The sequence below is a fragment of the Poecilia mexicana genome, unplaced genomic scaffold, assembly GCF_051168715.1.
Source record: "Poecilia mexicana isolate PSO_F unplaced genomic scaffold, ASM5116871v1 scaffold_8, whole genome shotgun sequence".
NCBI lineage: Eukaryota > Metazoa > Chordata > Actinopteri > Cyprinodontiformes > Poeciliidae > Poecilia > Poecilia mexicana.
This window is the reverse complement of record NW_028263377.1, coordinates 15,544,444-15,563,942: the sequence shown is the minus strand read 5'-3', so window position 1 is coordinate 15,563,942 and position 19,499 is coordinate 15,544,444. Positions and strand designations below refer to the sequence as shown.

General features: G+C 36.3%; 1 protein-coding gene, 1 long non-coding RNA gene and 1 pseudogene across 3 annotated transcripts; all 3 read left to right on the top strand.

The window, feature by feature from the left end:
• Positions 1 to 3,187, top strand: LOC148158022 (nuclear GTPase SLIP-GC-like). Its single transcript, XM_088007887.1, has 5 exons — positions 1 to 89; positions 851 to 1,067; positions 1,176 to 1,403; positions 2,719 to 2,925; positions 3,008 to 3,187. The coding sequence occupies exons 1-5, from the start codon at positions 25 to 27 to the stop codon at positions 3,185 to 3,187; spliced, it is 897 nt and encodes a 298-aa protein (XP_087864013.1). The 5' UTR covers positions 1 to 24.
• An 848-nt stretch (positions 3,188 to 4,035) lies between these two features.
• Positions 4,036 to 9,816, top strand: LOC148158021 (nuclear GTPase SLIP-GC-like; annotated as a pseudogene). The gene is made up of 11 exons (XR_015763991.1): positions 4,036 to 4,114; positions 4,200 to 4,287; positions 4,419 to 4,540; positions 5,843 to 6,025; positions 6,118 to 6,287; positions 6,368 to 6,485; positions 6,628 to 6,737; positions 6,836 to 6,969; positions 8,934 to 9,015; positions 9,097 to 9,163; positions 9,275 to 9,816. The product of XR_015763991.1 is annotated as a nuclear GTPase SLIP-GC-like (transcript).
• A 4,220-nt stretch (positions 9,817 to 14,036) lies between these two features.
• Positions 14,037 to 15,764, top strand: LOC148158020 (uncharacterized). The gene is made up of 3 exons (XR_015764023.1): positions 14,037 to 14,367; positions 14,714 to 14,826; positions 15,466 to 15,764. It is a non-coding gene; the product is annotated as an uncharacterized LOC148158020 (long non-coding RNA).
• Positions 15,765 to 19,499: the final 3,735 nt, after the last annotated feature.

The window sequence follows — 19,499 nt, the reverse complement described above, 5'->3', positions numbered from 1 at the left end:
AAAAAATTCTCTGATGTGAAAAACATGATGGACAATGTCTATGACAAACTAGACAACCAAGAGAACACGGAGGTTAACGAGTTCCTGAGGTAAGTTACAACAAGGTCACAAAGCATTTTGTTTTTGGTTAATCTATAAGTCTTCAAATTATTTCAAGTTTCATGTGTGACAGAAACACTTTGGTGTTTTTTTTTAGATTTTCAAAACTGTTGTTCTCTGTAATTTTTATATGCAGTCTTTGTTTACTATAACATGGTTTTATGAATGGCTTCAATTTGAAGATTATTTTAATTCTATGTTTGTAAAGAGTTTTTGATTGGTCTATAAAGTGGTCATTGTACTTTACACACTGTTCCCTCCAAAGTTTACTGTTTTATTTACTTATTTACTGTAAGTAATCTTGAACAGGAAATCTACACTCTTTAAGTTGTTATAAAATTATATTTTTTTAATGAAATTTTGATTTTACATAGTGATAATGTATAGTATTACAGCTTTATTAAATTATAACAATTTTGTTTCATCATGGAGGTTCTTGCTGTCTATGACAAAAGTGCAGATACATATATAATATGAAAATCTTGCTAAAATATTAAAAATCTAACAAATGTGCAGTACTGAATTTGAACACTTATTTATTAAGGGATTAGAAATCACTGCTTGTGTTTGCCTGGACCTAATTTACAAGTATTCTCCTCAAGTGACAGTTATTACATGATGGATAATTTTTTTAAAATATAGACCTTTCATAAGCTATTGTCATAAGCTATTTTGAACCCATGTTTTTAGATCATTTACATTATTTTACTTCACAGTTTAATGATTACATGAAGATTTAAATGCTCAACAGATCTAAAATCAGGAATCTTGAGACTGACAAAAGAGAACTGGTCGGTGTTTTTGGTAAAACTGGAGCTGGAAAGACGTCTTTAATAAATGCTGTCATTGAAGAGAAGGGGCTTTTACCCTCTGGAAGTGTCAGTGCCTGTACCTCAGTCATGATTAAAGTGGAGGCTAACAGGTGCAACCAAAAATATGAGGCAGAGATTGAGTTCATTACAAAAGAGGTAAACTGTGGCTCTATATTCTTATTTAAATTAAAATAAAGTTTCATAAATGTATGTCTCATAAAATTAAACTTCATCAATAGATTTTTATTATTTTATTTTTTTCAGGAGTGGGAAGATGAGTTGAGCAACATAGACCAGTTTCATAAAGATGATGCAGATCAGGAGATGGATGATGATGATAATGATGAATATCATGATCTTGTTGAAAAACTGTCAGCACTATATGGAGAAGACTGGAAACAGAAATCTACTGAGCAACTCATGGACCAGAGATACTTCAGGGAAATTCCAGAATTTCTTAAGGCAACAAGGAAAACTTTGACATGCGAATCAGTAAGAAGAAAATATGCAATAATTTTTCTGATACTCAGTGACTTGTTGGTGAAGCAAAGATGCAACATTGAAAGTGATGGTTCACAAGATTCTAGCAAGACCTGCTAAGATGTCTGTTTTATAAACTGGCACTCTCAGAGCTCTTGACAAATGTTTCAAGAAAATGTTATTCCACCAGCTGCTATTCTTAGAAATGACAATCAGTCAAATTGTATTTTTATAGCAATTTCCAGCAACAAGGCATTTCAAAGTGCTTTACATCATAAAAAAACAAAAATACCTCAGAGGTCTGGAAGGTTGATTCAACAATAGCAGATCTTTAATGTATTGTGGCGCTTAGCCATTCAGTGATTTATACTCTAGCAACAGTATTTTAAAGTCTATTCTCTGAGCTACAGGAAGCCAGTGTAGGGACTTTTGAACTGGTGTCGTGTGCTCTAACTTTCTGGTTTTAGTCAACACAAGCAGCAGCATTCTGGATCAGCTGCAGCTGGAGGACTGATTTTTTTTAGGCAGACCTGTAAAGACACTGTTGGAGTAATCAATGTGAATAAAGAAAAACACATGAATGAGTTCCTCTACATCTTGCTGAGACACTAGTTCTCTAATCCTGGAAATGTTCTTTGGGTGATGGAAGGCCGACTTTTTAACTGTCTTCGATGAGAAGTTACCTACTGAAACAAAGTAATCGCTGTTCTTTAGGTAAAATACAAACCAGCCAGAGAGTCCGACCCAGTCTTTCCAGTAATATGTCATTGTCAGCAGTGTTAAAAGCTGCATTGAGGTCCAACAGAACCAGCACTGTGGTTTTTCCACAGTCTGTGTTTATATGGATGTCAATGAACACTTTGACGAGGGTAGTATTAACCCTAAAAGACGTCAAAGTGGTTGGCTATCATTTGGAAGCCATTTCACTGTTGACGAATGAAGGTTGGAGATCAGCCTGTAATTCTGCTGTAGTGATTTGTCCAGATTGCTCTCTTTTAGCAGTAGTTTGATAACTGCTGTTTTTAAAGCAGAAAACACCCAATGAAAGGGATGAGTTTATTATTGCCATTGTGATTTATTGCCAAATCACATTTTTGCTGGTAATATTTAGTTTGAATCATCCCTTTCCTAGAGTGCACTTATTTCACCATATTTAATTTTGGATTATGATTTTTAAGTTTAATTTACTGTGGTCATAGTTTAATTTAAATGAATTCTACCTTTCACATGGAGAAGTCATCTTGCCAGAATTATGCCTGAAGATTTTGAGGGCAATGAATTTATTACAAACATTGTTTTTGTTTGTTTGTTTCTTTTTGTTTTGCAGTCTGCAGAATTATCTGCAGAAATTATGAAATACACAAGAAGTAACACAAAATACGGGGAATATGGAGATGTAAAGAGGTGGTTTTGGCCCCTGGTGAAGTGTGTCACTGTCAAGGTGCCACGTAATAATTTTCTCCAACATGTCACACTTGTGGACCTTCCTGGGAATGGAGACCGCAATAAAAATAGAGATGAAATGTGGAAAGAGGTAACTTGTACTTGATTATTGTGTTTTTCACTGAATCCTATATTAGCAGTTCTTTATTACTATATATGTAATGCCACTTCAGATTGTTGGAAACTGCTCTACTGTGTGGATTGTCACTGAAATCAACAGAGCAGCATCAGAGAAAGAATCCTGGGAAATCCTGAAAAGTGCAAGTAGTCTCCTTGGAAACGGTGGCGAGTGTCGGCACATTCACTTTATCTGCACCAAGACTGACATCATTGAAGATTTACCAGATCAGTAAGTTGGCTGATATGCTAAAAGGCCATAGTTCAATAAACCATTTAATTTTAGACAAGGTGGTTCTCAAATATTCAACACCAGTAATAGTAACATATATTTATAATGATTTTATATGTGCCTAACTCTAACATTTACCATTACCAGCATATTTCCACCTCTTTCTTATACTTAATTCACACCACAGCTCTAGCCATATCTCCTAACTCAAAAATGAGCAGTTTGATCCTTCAGGCCTATCCTTTGACAGCAACATTATTTTATTTCATAGCACCATTTATACACAAGAAATCCAAAGTTTTTAACAGGGAATTAAAGGAAATAAAATTGGAAAGTAATAAATGCCTTTAACAATTTGCTGAAAATAGAACTTAATGGCATAAACATAAAAGCATTGCATAAAAGAAACGTGTTAAAATATTGATATTGATTGTACAGAAAATCTGATTTTAATTTTATTTTGCCAATTCAAACTAGATAGAGGCTTAATTTCACACTTTTATTCATATCTGTTTTTTAAGATGTTCTAAGCAAGTACGGGATGTAAGAGAGCTCTAGATGATTTGGACCTCATGACAACTCAGAAATTTCTTTTTGGCTAAAAATCATTTAGTGATTTATACTTTATAAGTTATAGCTGAACGTTTTGGTCAGTACACTCACAGTGCATGGTTTTAAGCAAGAAGGGGAAGTAAAAGACACTATTCCTTTACAGCCAATGTAAAGGAATAGTGTCTTTTACATGAAGGAAGATACACTGGTCCTGCTATGAAGCAATTGTGATTCATATGTGTGACAGGCCTTCTTGACATGACATTCTTTCTTCCTTTCTTTTACCTCCAGATCTGATACTTTGACTGCTATACTCCAAAGAAACATGGAAGCCAAAAAATTACTGAACAACGAATTCAAGAAACTAACCACAGTTGAGGTGAGCTCCAAAGTCTGGCAGAATATGTGAAACAAAAAATGACCACTCAAAAACAAGATTGCATTCATCAACACTTTTTTCTTAGAAACATTTCAGTGACGACTATTTCGAAGTGTTCACAGTGAGCTCCAAAGCGTTTGTCACAAAGAAGCATCTTAGTCCGAAAGACTCCGGTAGGTGAATTGTCCCCATTTTAAGGATTAAAATACTTTTCACATAAATGTACAAATTGCAGAAGTCTGTTTGATATTCACTGTAAGAGTATGATTAGAAACAGATTATAAAAATAATTTTGTTTTCACAGAAATACCCAGACTTCAAGAATTTTTGCAAATTCTCAATGACAAACATTCAGAGATGTTAAACTACTTGTCTGGAGCTCAAGGGATTCTTTCTTTGATTCAAGGAGCCAGATCCAGGAACATGGTAAGACTATGCTCCTGAGCATAAGACAAGAAGAAAAGTCCAAACAAGGAAATTATTATTCTAAAATGTTAAGTGGACATATAAATGTGCACACAGCACAAATTAAACCATGAACAGCGAGCCAGATTATGACCTCAGGATTCCATGCTGAAATGAAGAATGTGAACTTTGAGTAATTTTGCAAGAACTTGTTGGTTCTGTTGGCATTTATTAAGCAAGTTCTTCAGCCACTATAAGAATGTGGCCTTGTTGGCCGTTTTACAAGTTGTTTTGTCTGAAAGCCTGTATATAGTTCCTCTTATTTTAATCTTATTCTGAAATTCATAAATCCTGGGAAGAATGTAGTATTAGTCTCAATTTTAAATAAGGACTACTGATGGTGTCAAACCTGGAATTCTGTGTTATTTCAATAATGTGATCTTTTTCTTAAGAGGAAACATCAAATCATAAGATGCTTTTGGTATTTATAGGTCCCCCTTGAAAATGAGATCTAGATCTCAATGGGGTTTACCTGGTTAAATAAAGGAAATGAAATAGAGCTAAAGAGTTTCTCTGATGTCTCAAAGGAACATCTTTTTTATAATAATGGATAGCATTTCCCACCCCTCAAGTCTGCCTTTTTGATTAATGCGCTCATATATGTTGATGATCTGCCTCAGAGAGTGAAACTAGTCAGAAGGAAAGGTTTCTCTTTAAAACCAAGACGCTTGACTCATCCAAGCCATAGGAGTTGTCACTTAGTATACGTTAGGCTTTGTGTTAAAGTTTGGTATGTCAAAATTTTAAGGTTTTATTGGCTCTTGTGGGCTTTATTTGAGAGTGATTAAACAGGAAACTAGGCAATGAGACAGGGGGGAGACCTTTGATGAGAACATGTTGGGTCAATCATAATCATAAAGCCACCATGGCATAACAGAGATAGCTCTGGATAACATAAGCAACTTTAACATAATCTTAATTGACATACACATATTTGTTTTTTATGTGTCTCTTATTTTTCTGAAGGAGAATTGAAGCCTAAATTTCCACAACAGCACAAATTCAAGCTGGGAGACTGATAAAGAAAAGTTACCTGGAAATGTAGTGTTGCTGCTTAAAAGTTGTTGATTTATGAAAATTAGTGTCAGTGTGTAAGCTGTGTGTCAGGTAGTGTTCAGACATTATGATTTATATAAAACTAAAATGACCATAAAAGTAAAAGATTTGTTTAAATATTGCCTAACCAAGCTTATTGCTTGAGTAACAGGATTTGATAAAGTAAAAGGATATTACAATAAAGTTTGTTTTCTTTCTTTTTTTAAGGATAGAAGAAATGAAGATGTGTGTATTGACCTTCAGAGTAACCTAAGCCACCAAATTGAGTCAATCAGAAAGAAAATGGAGGAGAGTAACAATGCCTTTGAAATCTGCCTTCAAGGAGGAGTTAAAAAATCCCAACAAGATTGTGCAGATTATACAATCTTGAAGCCCTTTCTGTATTCACCAGTATGTATTAATACCTATTTACATTTATTAATATTTTATCACAGTTCATATTTGGGATATTAACCTCAGTAATTTTCAATTTGCTTCCTCAGACAATTAAAAAAAGGCCAAAGAGTGGCTGTGATTATTATCAGACACTAAAAAAAGTGGTTGAAAATAATGGCATCTGGAAACCTAAAAAAGGGAAAGAAATAAACCTCAACATGAAACTGATCTCACCCCTGACTGACAGCATTGATGAGGAATTCAGAAAAACGTTCCCGTAAGAACTTCATGAGCATAGAAAGAGTCTAAATATGAGAGAAAGACATCAGGCTAACATAACCTCAATATATCTTTCAGGAATGATGGGAAATGTGGTCCTTTCAACGGAGTAATCAAGAATTTTTCACTTGATACTGAAGCGCTAAAACAAAAGTACAGTGATGTTGAACTGCAGCTGAAGTTTCTGAAGTCAGAGGTAACTGATAAGATAAGTAACATACTGACAGAGATATTTTATTAAATGGATTTTCAATTGTCAGAAAATTATTTATCAACTTACATATAGTTAAAAGTATTATTCTCAACATCTGCTAATATGTCTTTTACATTTTTCTTAGGAAAAACAAATTAAGACAGAGCTGATTAAACTGATTCGTAAGCGGAAAAAAAAATATCTACCGCAGTCTGATAAAGACAATTGAGGAAATGATGAAAGTGTGCTATAATGGTGAGACTAACTAATATGATAAAAAGTCATTAGAACACCACGCTCATCCTTTCTTTGTTATTTTGTATTAAAACACACATTAATTTTCTGCTTTGCAGAAGCAGCAGGATTTTCAGGACCTGGTTCAGTGGAAAATATGAAGAATACTATATGGAGACATGTCCAGGAATCAAAGAGCACCATGTTTGAAAAGGCTAAAGATGCCATGTTGGCCCTGCATTGCAGCTTGATGGTGTGTTACAGTTAATGCATTGAAATTAACATATTTTTTTCTTTCCTATCAAAACTCTCAACTCTACAGAGCCCTACAAAGGGCTACCGAATTCTACAGAGGGGACATGGAGGATTTTTTTTTTTCTTTTGCATTCCCTCACAATAGGTTTTGTGTTTTCTCGCAATAAGCAAATGCATGTCTTTCCTAAAGAATAAGATATAAAACTTCAGATATCTCGCAAACGGGATATTAACATACATGGAAAAACCTTATGGAAATCTAATAGCAGATTAGATTTCCATAGGTGGCAGACCTGCCACCTAAGGCAGACTTTCAGTATTCAGTTATGCCACATGAACTGATCAGTACATTGTTGTGAGAGAACGCAAAACCTATTGCAAAAGTTTTGCAAGGGAACGTGAAAGCTTTGCAAGGTAACAGAAAATTATTGCGAAGGAACGCAAAATAAATTTTTTCCCACATGTCCCTAAAGTGGCTCTATTCTATAAGACTATTGTATAAGGAATAATCCCACTGCTTAGTGCACTGTTTGTTTGTTCTTTAAGACTCCATTTTACAAAAACAAACAATTCTGTCGTGAAAAAAGTGTGTCTACACAAAATGGTAGAGTAAGCTCATCCCGTACATGTTATGCATACACTTAAACTAATATTTGACAGCATTCAGCATACATGACTGAATGCTGAAATTAAATCAAGAGGTGATTTGTCTAATGGTGTCCACACTAATACTAACACGTTGTTGGATCTTTTTGGTATATTTTCTCCATAAATAGTTGTAGTTACATTCAATGGTATGGAAGATTAAAGGTTTATTATGCATCAGTTACCTTTTTAATTAAAAACAGGCCAAAGTCAGTTACGGAGGTGTAAAACTTTTTATAAATGCCCTTGTGCCTGCTTGAGTTTCAGCAGGTCCAGGGAACTTGTGACACCAGCTGCTTTTCCATGAACCATAGAATTGTGCAAATTGAAATCACATAAATATCACATAAATAAATTTGCTTAATGGAAACATAAGTTTTGTTCTAGAATGAGATGGTTTCTTTGCTGTACTGATATAAATGTATTTTGCAAAGATACAATGGAAATAATTTTTCACATTACTCACGTCATGTGGACACTGGATACGACTGGCTACTACTAGTGCAAACCACAAAGAAGACAACAGGAAGTTGTAGGAGGATAAGGGTTTGTGTTAGGTTTTTTTGGACAATATGCAGCTGCCTCTACAAGAGCTCTCGCATCATCCCACAGTTCATCAAAACTTGTTTTATTCAAACATGTTAAATAGTTTTCCTGTAAAATCGCAAACTACAATTTCTCTAAAATGTTACATACATAGCTGTGTCCAAGTTTAAGGGGCTTGTCACTTAAACACCTGAATAAGACGCCGACATCTCCTATCGTGGCTAATAGACTATGCTTATGCCATAACTGAGTTATGAGTATACAGCATCTCATGTAAGTGTTGACTTCCATCACTGCCATGACTTTTCATTACTTATACCATGAACAAGCTTAATCACATGTGATTTTAATTTGATTTATTTAACTGAAACAATGTGATTGCTAAGTTGTGTTTTTGTACATTAGAAAAATATCGACACACTTTTGTAATGCAAATGCAGCTAGTGTGTTGAGATCACCCATGGATCATTTGTTCCACATGCAGCCTAAGTTTTGCTGCACACACATAGAAACTTGCTAAAACCTGTAAATCGGGGTTCTACTTTCCTTGCTTTTAGGAAAAGCAGCTGGTACCAGTTGATATACATTTTTAAGAGAGTCTTGATGTGATATAACATATATAGTTAGGAAAGTCATACAATTAAATAAAAATAAACCTCTCAGTTAAACAGCATGAAATTAGGTTTTTGTAAACAATACCGATATATGAGTTTACTTTGAAGTCAACTTTTGATTCTACCATAAGTAATAAATCTTTTAATGTCAAATTAGATTGAAATCTTGGAGATGCTGGAAAATACCATGAAGGAATCAATTGAGGTCTCACTCAATATTGATGACCACTCTCTTCCAGGTAAACTGCTATCCCTTTAAGTAAAATGAATAATTTATCAATATTTGTCTCAGAAATGCAGAATTTAAAAATTGTTTTTAGATGTTTCAGAGGGGCTCACAATGGTCCAGAAACTCCAAGATGAATTGCTAAAAAGAGGCTAAAGCAGGTAAAGACAAAGTACTTAATCTATAAATGCTGTTTTTGTAAACTAGTTTTTCTGACTATTGTTACCAAAGATTTTAAATATGTTGTTGCCTTTCTATTCAATCCAATCCAGGAATCCATCTTCATGTACATTGTGTCTACAGCTATTCAGGATTTGAAAGAAAACTCTCTTTGATCAGATAAATCCTAACTGATTTGCCACTATTGTTTCTTCTTCATGTTTAATTTACTGTCATTTCAAACCAAGAAAATTATTTGGCACTATGCTGTGTATAAAATTTGTTTGAACTGAATACAGAAAATGTTTTGAATCAATATTTTAGGTTTATTTCTTCTCTTCTGATTATAATGGTTGCTTTTTATCATGTATGATTATGATAGAAAAATGTAAATGTGATGAGAGTGAGGGAGGACAATTTCTTATCACTCTGGTTTAATCCAAATCAATGTTTCAAATGAGTATCTTTTCTCAGTTCTGAAATCGGATTAAGGACAGTTGATATTATTTTAGATTTTACTTTTTTATGTAATACAAGCAGCTTTGGCTTCTTTTCCATAGAATGTGCAAAGATTAAATCACAAACTTTAACGTAGAACTGTATCTATGTATTTTTTGAAAGCTGTGGCATATTCAAGTAAAAAAGTTAAAAGACAGTATTTTGTCCTCTGTCCTTATATAAAAAATGCTAATATGGAATAGGAAATAATTTTAGCTGTGTTGCATAAGTTTTTTATATTCAGATTGCAGTGATATAGAATTTGTACTTTCTGTTTCTATTATTAGTCACTTGGGCAAGTGACTTGCCCAAGTGACTTGACAGTGTGCTCAATTCCCAGTGTCCTTGGGAATTGAGTACACTGGGAATTGTGTGCTCAAAGACACTTGCCCAAGACAAGTGACAAGACAGGCGCCTGTGACACCTGCCTAGCTCGTTGCTTGTGCACACTGGGAATTGAGCTGCCAATCAACCAATTACAGGGCAAACTCCTACCACTGTCGTACCCTCAATCAGAAAATGTTTCAGATCTTTAAGTTCAACTCATGAACAATGAGAGCAAAAAAAAATAGTTTTGCGTTTTTATATTTGTTCAGTGTATGAGTTAAAACTAAATGTTGAATCTAGATAGTTTAGTGGTTTCCCTCAAGTATTTCATCACAAATATTTGGAAGTGTTGTGAACACTATGTTCATTCACTATAAAGGTCCTGTGAGCTCAGCTAATATGTGGTGTCCATAAGCTTTTTCCATTCCTCTGTATAGCATCCTGATAACTTTTCAGCAACATCCTGACAATTATCATCCTCACCATCTTTTTTCTGATCTGGAGTATTTCCTAGAGACTGCAATGTATCTTGATACTGACAAAGAGTCAGTATCTAGGGAAAGTTAATAAATGCTTTTACTTCCTCAAACTCAAAGTTTTCTGTACATTAAAAATTTCTGATCACTTAACAATACCATGTGTGTTTCAATCCAGTGATCAGATGGTGAGGCAGGCCACATGAGCTCTCTGGCCTCTAGATTTCCCTATGAGATGCTCATCCCATTATTCACTACATTTGCCTGATGTGACCTAGCAAACAAATCAGTCTTTATTAGTGACAGGGGTAAAAGAACCTCTTAGAATCTATATGAACATCATTTAGTTTGCAAATGTCAATTTCTTTAGATTTTAGAGGCTAAAACAGGGCAGGCATTTGTGTTCAGAGGAAGAGGAAGAGATGAGGGGGAGGGGTGGAAGATAGGATTCTGTTTTAGATATAATCTGGTCATTCCATCTGAGACAACAGGCTTGAACAGATATTGATTGAACAAGGAGGTGTGTATGGGATGGCCAATAGAGTGATTAAGCTGTGACATGTGGGTGCGAGTGCATGGGTGTGTGTGTGCGCGACCACTTGTCCTGTGCCTCTGTGTTGCCCTGTCAGGTATGAACCCTGCATTCTGCTCAGTGATCACTGGAGATGGACAACAACTTCCCCCCCAACAGGGTTGGGGGGGGAAGTTCGAGCTTCCCCTGTCATTAATAAAGACTGATTTGTTTGCTAGGTCACGTCAGGCAAATGTAGTGAATAATGGGATGAGCATCTCATAGGGAAATCTACCCAGATAGCACATGATGTTAAATCAACGTTGAAAAATAGTTAGAATCGTTGATTTTTGGTTGAAGTCGACAAATGACGGTGGATCAACCATCAAACAACCATCCAATCAAACCGTTGAAACTGTGAAATTGAATCAACGTTGTTTTGTGGTTGAAATCTGATCACTGAAATGCCGAAGTCTGATTAATGGTTGATTTTTGGTTGAAGACGACAAATGACGGTGGATCAACCATCAAACAACCATCCACCTCTAGCCAAGTAACCAGTGTTGAAACTGTGTCATTGAATCAATGTTGTTTTGTGGTTGAAATCTAATGAATGAAATGCTGATGTCTGATCAACATCTGATCAATATTGAATCAATGTCAGATGTATTGCCGCACCCCTTCCCCTCCTCTCCTCCTCATCAGCGCTCTGGGTCAGAGTATTTTATTACTGAGCGGGGGTTATCACATTTAAATTAACCACTGCAGAGGATAGTCGGTGGTGATTCCTTTCTGTACATTTTCTTACTTGTTCATAACAATTCTCACTGACTGTGTGTGTGTGATATATTGACACAAAAACATCTACAACTTACTACAAGGAGTGGAGGGGTCCACCCCCACCGTTTACATGAGTGGGATGTCCCAAACACACAGCCACTTCGCTGTTGGCTTGTTGGAAAATATGTTAATTCAATGTTGAATTATCATCACAAAGGTTGCATGTTTGGTTGAGGTCGACAACTGATGGTGGATCAACTATAAAACAACCATTCAATTCTAGCCAATTAACTAATGTTGAAACTGTGTCATTGAATCAATGTTGTTTTGTGGTTGACATCAAATAAATGAAATGCCAACGTCAAATCCAGTGTGTTTCACCACCGGTCCTCCAGGCCCTACAAGTTTTAGGCATTTCCCTAATTCAACACACATGATATTAATTGATGTCTGATTAACGGGGTTTTGCTGAACTGAAAAAACGCAGGTCAGTTTGATTGACGTCAAGGTTTGGGGAAGAACTACCCAGATAGCACACGATGTTAATTTAATGTTGAATTATGATCACAAAGGCTGCATGTATGGTTCAGGTCAACGACAGAAGCTGGATCAACCATCAAACAACCATTCAATTCTAGCCAATTAACATTCATTGATTGAAATGCCACATCGAATCCAGTGTTTTTCAGCACTGGCACCAGGCACACTGCCCTGCAAGTTTTAGCCATTTCCCTAATTCAGCACACATGATTTTAATTAACATTTGATTAACAAGGTTTTGCTGAACTGAAAGCATGCAGGTCAGTTTGCCTTGAGGATAAGGTTTGGGGAAAAACTAGTAATCAAAGTGTTCAGGTGTTTTTTGCGCCCCTCACCACCGCCTGCCATTCAAACGCCCAACCCCCTTCCCTCCACCCGCCAAAAACACACACACACCTCTTTCCCCCCACCTGGGCCCATCTACCCCTCAATCGGGTGAAACAACTTTAATTTTAAGTGAGGGTTTTTCATTTTTCACATTTTATTTTTTAAAAGATTGTTTTGGCTAGTGGCCTTTATTTGATAGTTAATTGACAGGAAAGTGGGTAATGCAGCAAAGGTTGCCAAGGTCAGGAATTGAACCTGTGACAGCTGTGTTGAGGACTGAGGCCTTGATTGTGGTTTGTGCTTAACCCCTGCACCACCACAGCACAACCCCTTTTAGGTGAGGGTTAATCACGTTTTAACTTAAGCACTATGTGTTGACAACACTGAGTTGTGATTCCGTTCTGTACCCAGATTCACTAGCGGAACAAGTCAGCGTTGGGCCGGGGGGCGGGGCTAATTACCGGACCCCTAACGAATCACCAGGCCCCTGACGTTTATCGCCTGCGCTACCAGAAACTGTTGAGCGAGGGGCGGGGAGGTTGGTCTGCGTTTTTCGTTTGATCTTTACCCAGGAAACACATTGGCTAAACCGTGAGTGAAATGGTCACTGGGACTGACTAGTATATATTCCATTGAGGGAAAGTAACTTTAACATTAAATAGACCTTTCTCAACAGGCAGCAGACTTTCTCAGTCTATAATCAGATATTTAAGCACCCCCCCCCCCATAGCTCTGCGCCTGCCCAGATTGCACATGATGGCAATTCAACATTGAATTAACATCTTTTGCCAACAAGCCAACAGCGAAGTGGCTGTGTGTTTGGGACATCCCACTCATGTAAATGGTGGGGGTGGACCGCTCCACTCCTTACTCCTTGTAGTAAGTTGTAGATGTTTTTGTGTCAATATATCACACACAAATGGTCAGTAGGACTTTTTTATGAAAAAGAAAGAAAATGTACAGAAATGAATCTTCACCCACTATCCTTTACAGAGGTTAATTTAGAATGTAATACCCCCCACTCACTAATAAAATGCTCTGACCCAGAGCTCTGATGAGGAGGAGAGGAGGGGAAGGGGTGTGGCAAAACAGCTGACATTGATTCAACATTGATCAGTCGTTGATCAGACATTAGCATTTCATTCATGAGATTTCAACCACAAAACAACATTGACTCAATGACACAGTTTCAACATTGGTTACTTGGCTGGAGGTGGATGGTTGTTTGATGGTTGATCAACCGTCAGTTGTTGACCTCAACCAAAAATCAACCATTCTGATTATAATTCAACGTTTATTTACCGTTGTGTGCAATCTGGGCAGTTTGTTGCAGCCCTCATCACCTCCTCATCTCCCCCCTACTCCCTCCCAAACCTCCCCCACCCAGCCGCTCCTCCCAACCTTCTCCCCTTTACCCCCTCTCATTCCTTCTTCCCTCCCCCTCCTTGAGCTCTGGGTCAGAACATTTTATTACTAGGTGGGGGTTAATCATGTTTCAAATTAAGCACTACATGTTGAGAACAGTGGGTTGTGATTCCTTTCTGTACATTTTCTTACTTGTCTGTAAATATTATTACTGACTGTGCATAATGTGTTGACACAAAAACATCTACAAGTCTGTACTAGGAGTTGTACAGTCCACCTCCCCAATTTTACACTTGTGGTTTGTCCCAACCAAAAAGCCACTTTGCTGCTGGCTTGTTTGCTACCGGCTTCTGAATTGAATTCTCCGCTGAGCACTTTTATGGTAAGTTTTTCAATATTACTTTGATCTTAAATGTGTTTATTGAAAAATAAGGGCATTGTTTTGTGCCCATAGTAATCCTGGTTATTTTGGGGCAAAATGGATATTTTTAATAATTGAGGTCATGTCTCCTTTTGTATTATTTTCATCCTACCCACCACTCCATGCCTAAGTATGAAATTCTGCGAGATTTTGTGGGATTTGAGTTTTTAAAATAGGGCGGGGCCTATTGTTTGGTCTGGGAGAACATGTGGTGGACAAGGAAGTGTAAGGCTGGCTGCTCCAGGTGGGCTTTAAATTGTTGTGATAGTAATCACTTGTTTTTAACTTTTTATTATGATGTGCTTAGGGACGTGCTTAAATGAGCCTCTGTACCAGAACAGCTGAGTTGGATGATTACATGACCGTCTGCAGCCATCAAGAAGTGCAGAAGGTTGTTAATCATCCACAGATTCAATCCAGGTGAGGCAGAAGGGAAACACTTAACATGTAAGGCAGGTGAAACACTGAACTAAACCTGCTAATGACTGATTCAGTCTGTTGATCCTTGGATTGGTAACTGGTTAAATTGAACTGGACTATTGTTACTTGTGTGGGATCTTAAATAGCATATAGACACTTTTTAAGGAATTTAATCAACTTATTTGGAAATATTTGTAGTTGATGGAAGATTGAACCAGCTATTTGATGGAAGTTTATTCTGTATAAATTATAATTTTTCCAACTACACTATAAATCACCTTTTGTTCGATTTATTTGTCTCTGGTGTGTTAAATAAACCTGATCCTCCCTGAGTTTTATTGTTAGGTTTTCTGATAAACAGCCCTTTATTTTAAATATTGATTTAATATCAATATCATAAATCCTACACTATACTGCAGCTTGATGGGTAAATGCAGTTGTATATGTAAACATTAAGATAAATATTAATGAAAGATTAAGATATTAATTTAACAGTGAGTGTACATGGGGAACTATATGGTTTGTATTTGTTCTCAGACCTGTAACCAGTACAGTGTTTAATCTTTCATTGTGTTTCAGAACTTTTCAAATGTTTATCATATTTCTAACCGGCACCTTCCTCACTTTTATTTTTTTCAGCTGTTGCTCTGCAGTTTGACCGAAAGCTGACTCTTGAGGACTGCAGCAAAACTGTCAAGAAGTGGTTTCATTATGCGCCAGAACGAGAGGAAGACATCACAAGGAATCAAAGTGATGCCAACCAGAGGCAAACTGGGGATACCACAACTTGTACTGTTTCCCTACTTCATACAGTACAAAGCTTAACCTCATGGACTCTGTTCTTCTGTGGACAACATACTGTTGTTTTGACAGTCAAAAAGGAATCAAATATGTTTAAAGATCTGTCCCTCTTTTCTTAAATAAAATGTTAAATCAAACCCATGTTGTCATTTTTAAACTTTTGTACACAGTTTACGCATCATCTGCCAATAATACAGTGTTTAACACCAGTGAAGAAACTTTTAGTGGCATGTTATGATGTAGACCTATCAGACGTAAAATGTACATAAATCCTTAGCTTTCATTCAATATAAAAACAACCCAAATCTGCATGTACATCCACAGTCAAATGAGTGTTGAATCAACATTGATTCAATGTAGAATCAACACAAATATGCATGCAGATCCACGTTCAGATGATGGTTGAATCACCATTGATTCCTAACTTATTCAATGTAGAATCAACACAAATCTGCATGCAGATCCACAGTCAAATGAGTGTTGAATCAACATTGATTCAATGTAGAATCAACACAAATATGCATGCAGATCCACGTTCAGATGATGGTTGAATCACCATTGATTCCTAACTTATTCAATGTAGAATCAACACAAATCTGCATGCAGATCCACAGTCAAATGAGTGTTGAATCAACATTGATTCAATGTAGAATCAACACAAATATGCATGCAGATCCACGTTCAGAAGATGGTTGAATCACCATTGATTCCTAACGTATTCAATGTAGAATCAACACAAATCTGCATGCAGATCCACAGTCAAATGAGTGTTGAATCAACATTGATTCAATGTAGAATCAACACAAATATGCATGCAGATCCACGTTCAGAAGATGGTTGAATCACCATTGATTCCTAACGTATTCAATGTAGAATCAACACAAATCTGCATGCAGATCCACAGTCAAATGAGTGTTGAATCAACATTGATTCAATGTAGAATCAACACAAATCTGCATGCAGATCCACGTTCAGATGATGGTTGAATCACCATTGATTCCTAACTTATTCAATGTAGAATCAACACAAATATGCATGCAGATCTACAGTCAAATGAGTGTTGAATCAACATTGATTCAATGTAGAATCAACCGAAATCCGGATGCAGATCCACGTTCAGATGATGGTTGACTCAACATTGATATAATGTAGAATCAACATTGATTCATAACTGATTCAATGTAATATCAACACAAATATGCATACAAGTTGACATACAGATGATGGTTGAATCAACATTGATATAATGTCAGTTATGGTTGAAACCCTAACGTTGATTCAACATACAAGTCACCGACCACTTTCAATGTTGTTTCAATTTCAGCGTTCAACGTTGATTCAATGTTTCTGGCTGACATTGATTCAATGTTGTTTCAATCATTCTGTGCTATCTGGGTAGAGGCCAGAGAGCTCATTTGGCCTGCCTCACCATCTGATCACTGGATTGAACAGGGTTGGGAGGGAAGTTCGAGTTTGTTCCTCCACAAATATGTTATTTCTCCTTAAAAAGACAGTTTACTACAATGCTGGCTACACATGTGGTCAAACAATTGAATGTAAAATACATTCAATTGTTCAACAACTTCCAACTTCCCCCCCAACTCTGTTGGGGGGGAAGTTGTTGCCATCTATACATGTATAGATGGCTGATGGATATCATTTGACTTAGAGTTTGATGTTCTTTACCCAATCTCTATAATTAATAAAAAGAAAATATCTTGAAAGTAAAGTTGTGAATTTAACAAGCAAACCGAATGTATTGACCGCTTCTTCACTACAAACACTGGTAGCTAAAATTTAGAGAAGCAGAAAACAAACACAAAGGGAGGTGCAGTGGAGTAAATGTTTAGTGCTTATTTTAATGCAAATATCAATGTCTTCTGCTCTGTCCACACTACCTTCATAGGAGTGCCTTGTACACATTTGTCTAAGGAGGACAAATGTGTACAAGGGACTCCTTGTACCCATTGTAATCTGAAGTGAATGACCACTGACTCTGAGATAAAATAACTATTATGAGCCGCAGCCATAAATGCATCTCATGAAACTTTGTAGATGACACAAATGTTACCATGTGATATATGTTGTTTTTTTTTTCAGTCATGTCAATACCACCCCAAAATAAAATAAAACCTGTCAATAAAATTGTGTCCACACATGTCAAGTTAATTTAATAATATGTATTTTAAGAATTATTCAATTTACCACCAAAAGAATAGAATAGTCTGGATTTGGGTAAGATGGTTGAATTTGGATCATTCTAATCTAAATTTTTTCTCTATCATTCATTCAAGTAATTATGTCCCAGACAAATATGTTACTCGAAACTGGCTTTTCAAAACGATTAGAAAAATCAGCAAGTCTTTTTAACAACTATTTTAAAATCTGACTGCATTCAAAGAAGCAGAAATCATGTACTTGGAAATTAGCTGGATGTATTACAAGAAAACATAAACTTCTTGAATACAGTAAATTCTGACCACAGAAAAGTTTTGAATACTGTCTCTTCCACTAACACACATCTTTTTTGAAACCACTCTTGTTCATCCAACATTTTAATATGTTTCATTACTGACTTGTCATCAGCTGATGGATACAGAACATGTCCTGAAGAGTCCACTAAATTAGATGCTGTTTTGTTTATAAAATCATGCCTTTACGATTTGCATAAATGCATGTCATTAAACAAAATCATACCTGAATACCGCATTAAAAGATCACTTTGACAAGTACTGAAATTTTATTTAACTTATTTCTTTTTAATAAAGACATTGACAGACAAACTGAACCGCATTCAATTGACCAAGGATAAGAAATTGTTCCACCAGTACACACTTTGTGCATTCTTTGGCTTAAGAAATAAGTCAGAGCTGCACATATTAATAAAAAAAGAAAAGAAAAGTAGAAGATCCAAAAAGATGTCTTGGTTATGTTAGATACTACAGAATCACTGGGACTGCTTAACGTAGTGTTGTAGCCATTTAACTGCTCAACATAAGCACAAGTGTTATTACTCCACTTGTAGTAAAAATAGTAAAACTATTAAGTTAACTACAATTTCTCTTATTACCTAGAAAATACACTATATGTGCAGAAACATAAGTGAAAAAGAAACACACTCAATGACATGCATGTGGAAGTAATTACAGCTCTAGTAAGCCCTTTTAGAAAATACAAAGGCAGAGGAGAGGAGAGGCAGCTGGAGAGATGCTTCTGGGTCTTTTCTTCTTCTGAAAAGACTGAGAGGATGGGACAACAGGATGAGAAACAGGAACCAAATCAAGCACTATCACAGTCACTTCCTGGTTCTCTGGTATCATCATTGGATGCTCCTCAGTAAGCATCCCAGGCTGCTCCTCAGCTATGGTCTCTGTCTGTTCAAAGATCAGGTTCTCAGCTCTTTACTTCTCTTCATCTGGCTTGCAACAGCAATAAATACCATAGACAGGAGGAAAGAAATTTGCCTGTACTGACGCAAGTTCATTTTTAATTAAAGTAAATGACCTACAGCTGCAATCAGTGTATTCAGACAGGGTTCAAAACTTTAAAGATCATCACAGCCTAGGGGCACTGATGTTTTTAGCAACCCTCCAATATTACAAAGTGGCAACAACAAGAATGACTATAAACATTGTTATGTGACTCTATCATGGCTAATTAAACGTATTAAGCACAGGTACAGTGTACAGGTACAATTAGCCTCCAAGAGGCTAATTTAGCTAGCTTCCACCGTATATTTTCCGGCAAAAAAAAAGTTACAAACGTGTCTTCAACCATTCGCATCACAGTCCTACTGCCATTAAGTCCTAAAACTACCATCAGTAATTTTATAACGTAACACTTTGGAGTTATTTTTGGTTTTAGAGTACAAA

Excerpts from the sequence above, each read along its gene's own strand:
- LOC148158022 (XM_088007887.1), top strand. The coding sequence starts at position 25 with ATGATGGACAATGTCTATGACAAACTAGACAACCAAGAGAACACGGAG. Across the intron at positions 90-850 it reads GAGGTTAACGAGTTCCTGAG|ATCTAAAATCAGGAATCTTG; the intron begins GTAAGTTACAAC and ends AATGCTCAACAG. Across the intron at positions 1,404-2,718 it reads AAACTTTGACATGCGAATCA|TCTGCAGAATTATCTGCAGA; the intron begins GTAAGAAGAAAA and ends TTTGTTTTGCAG.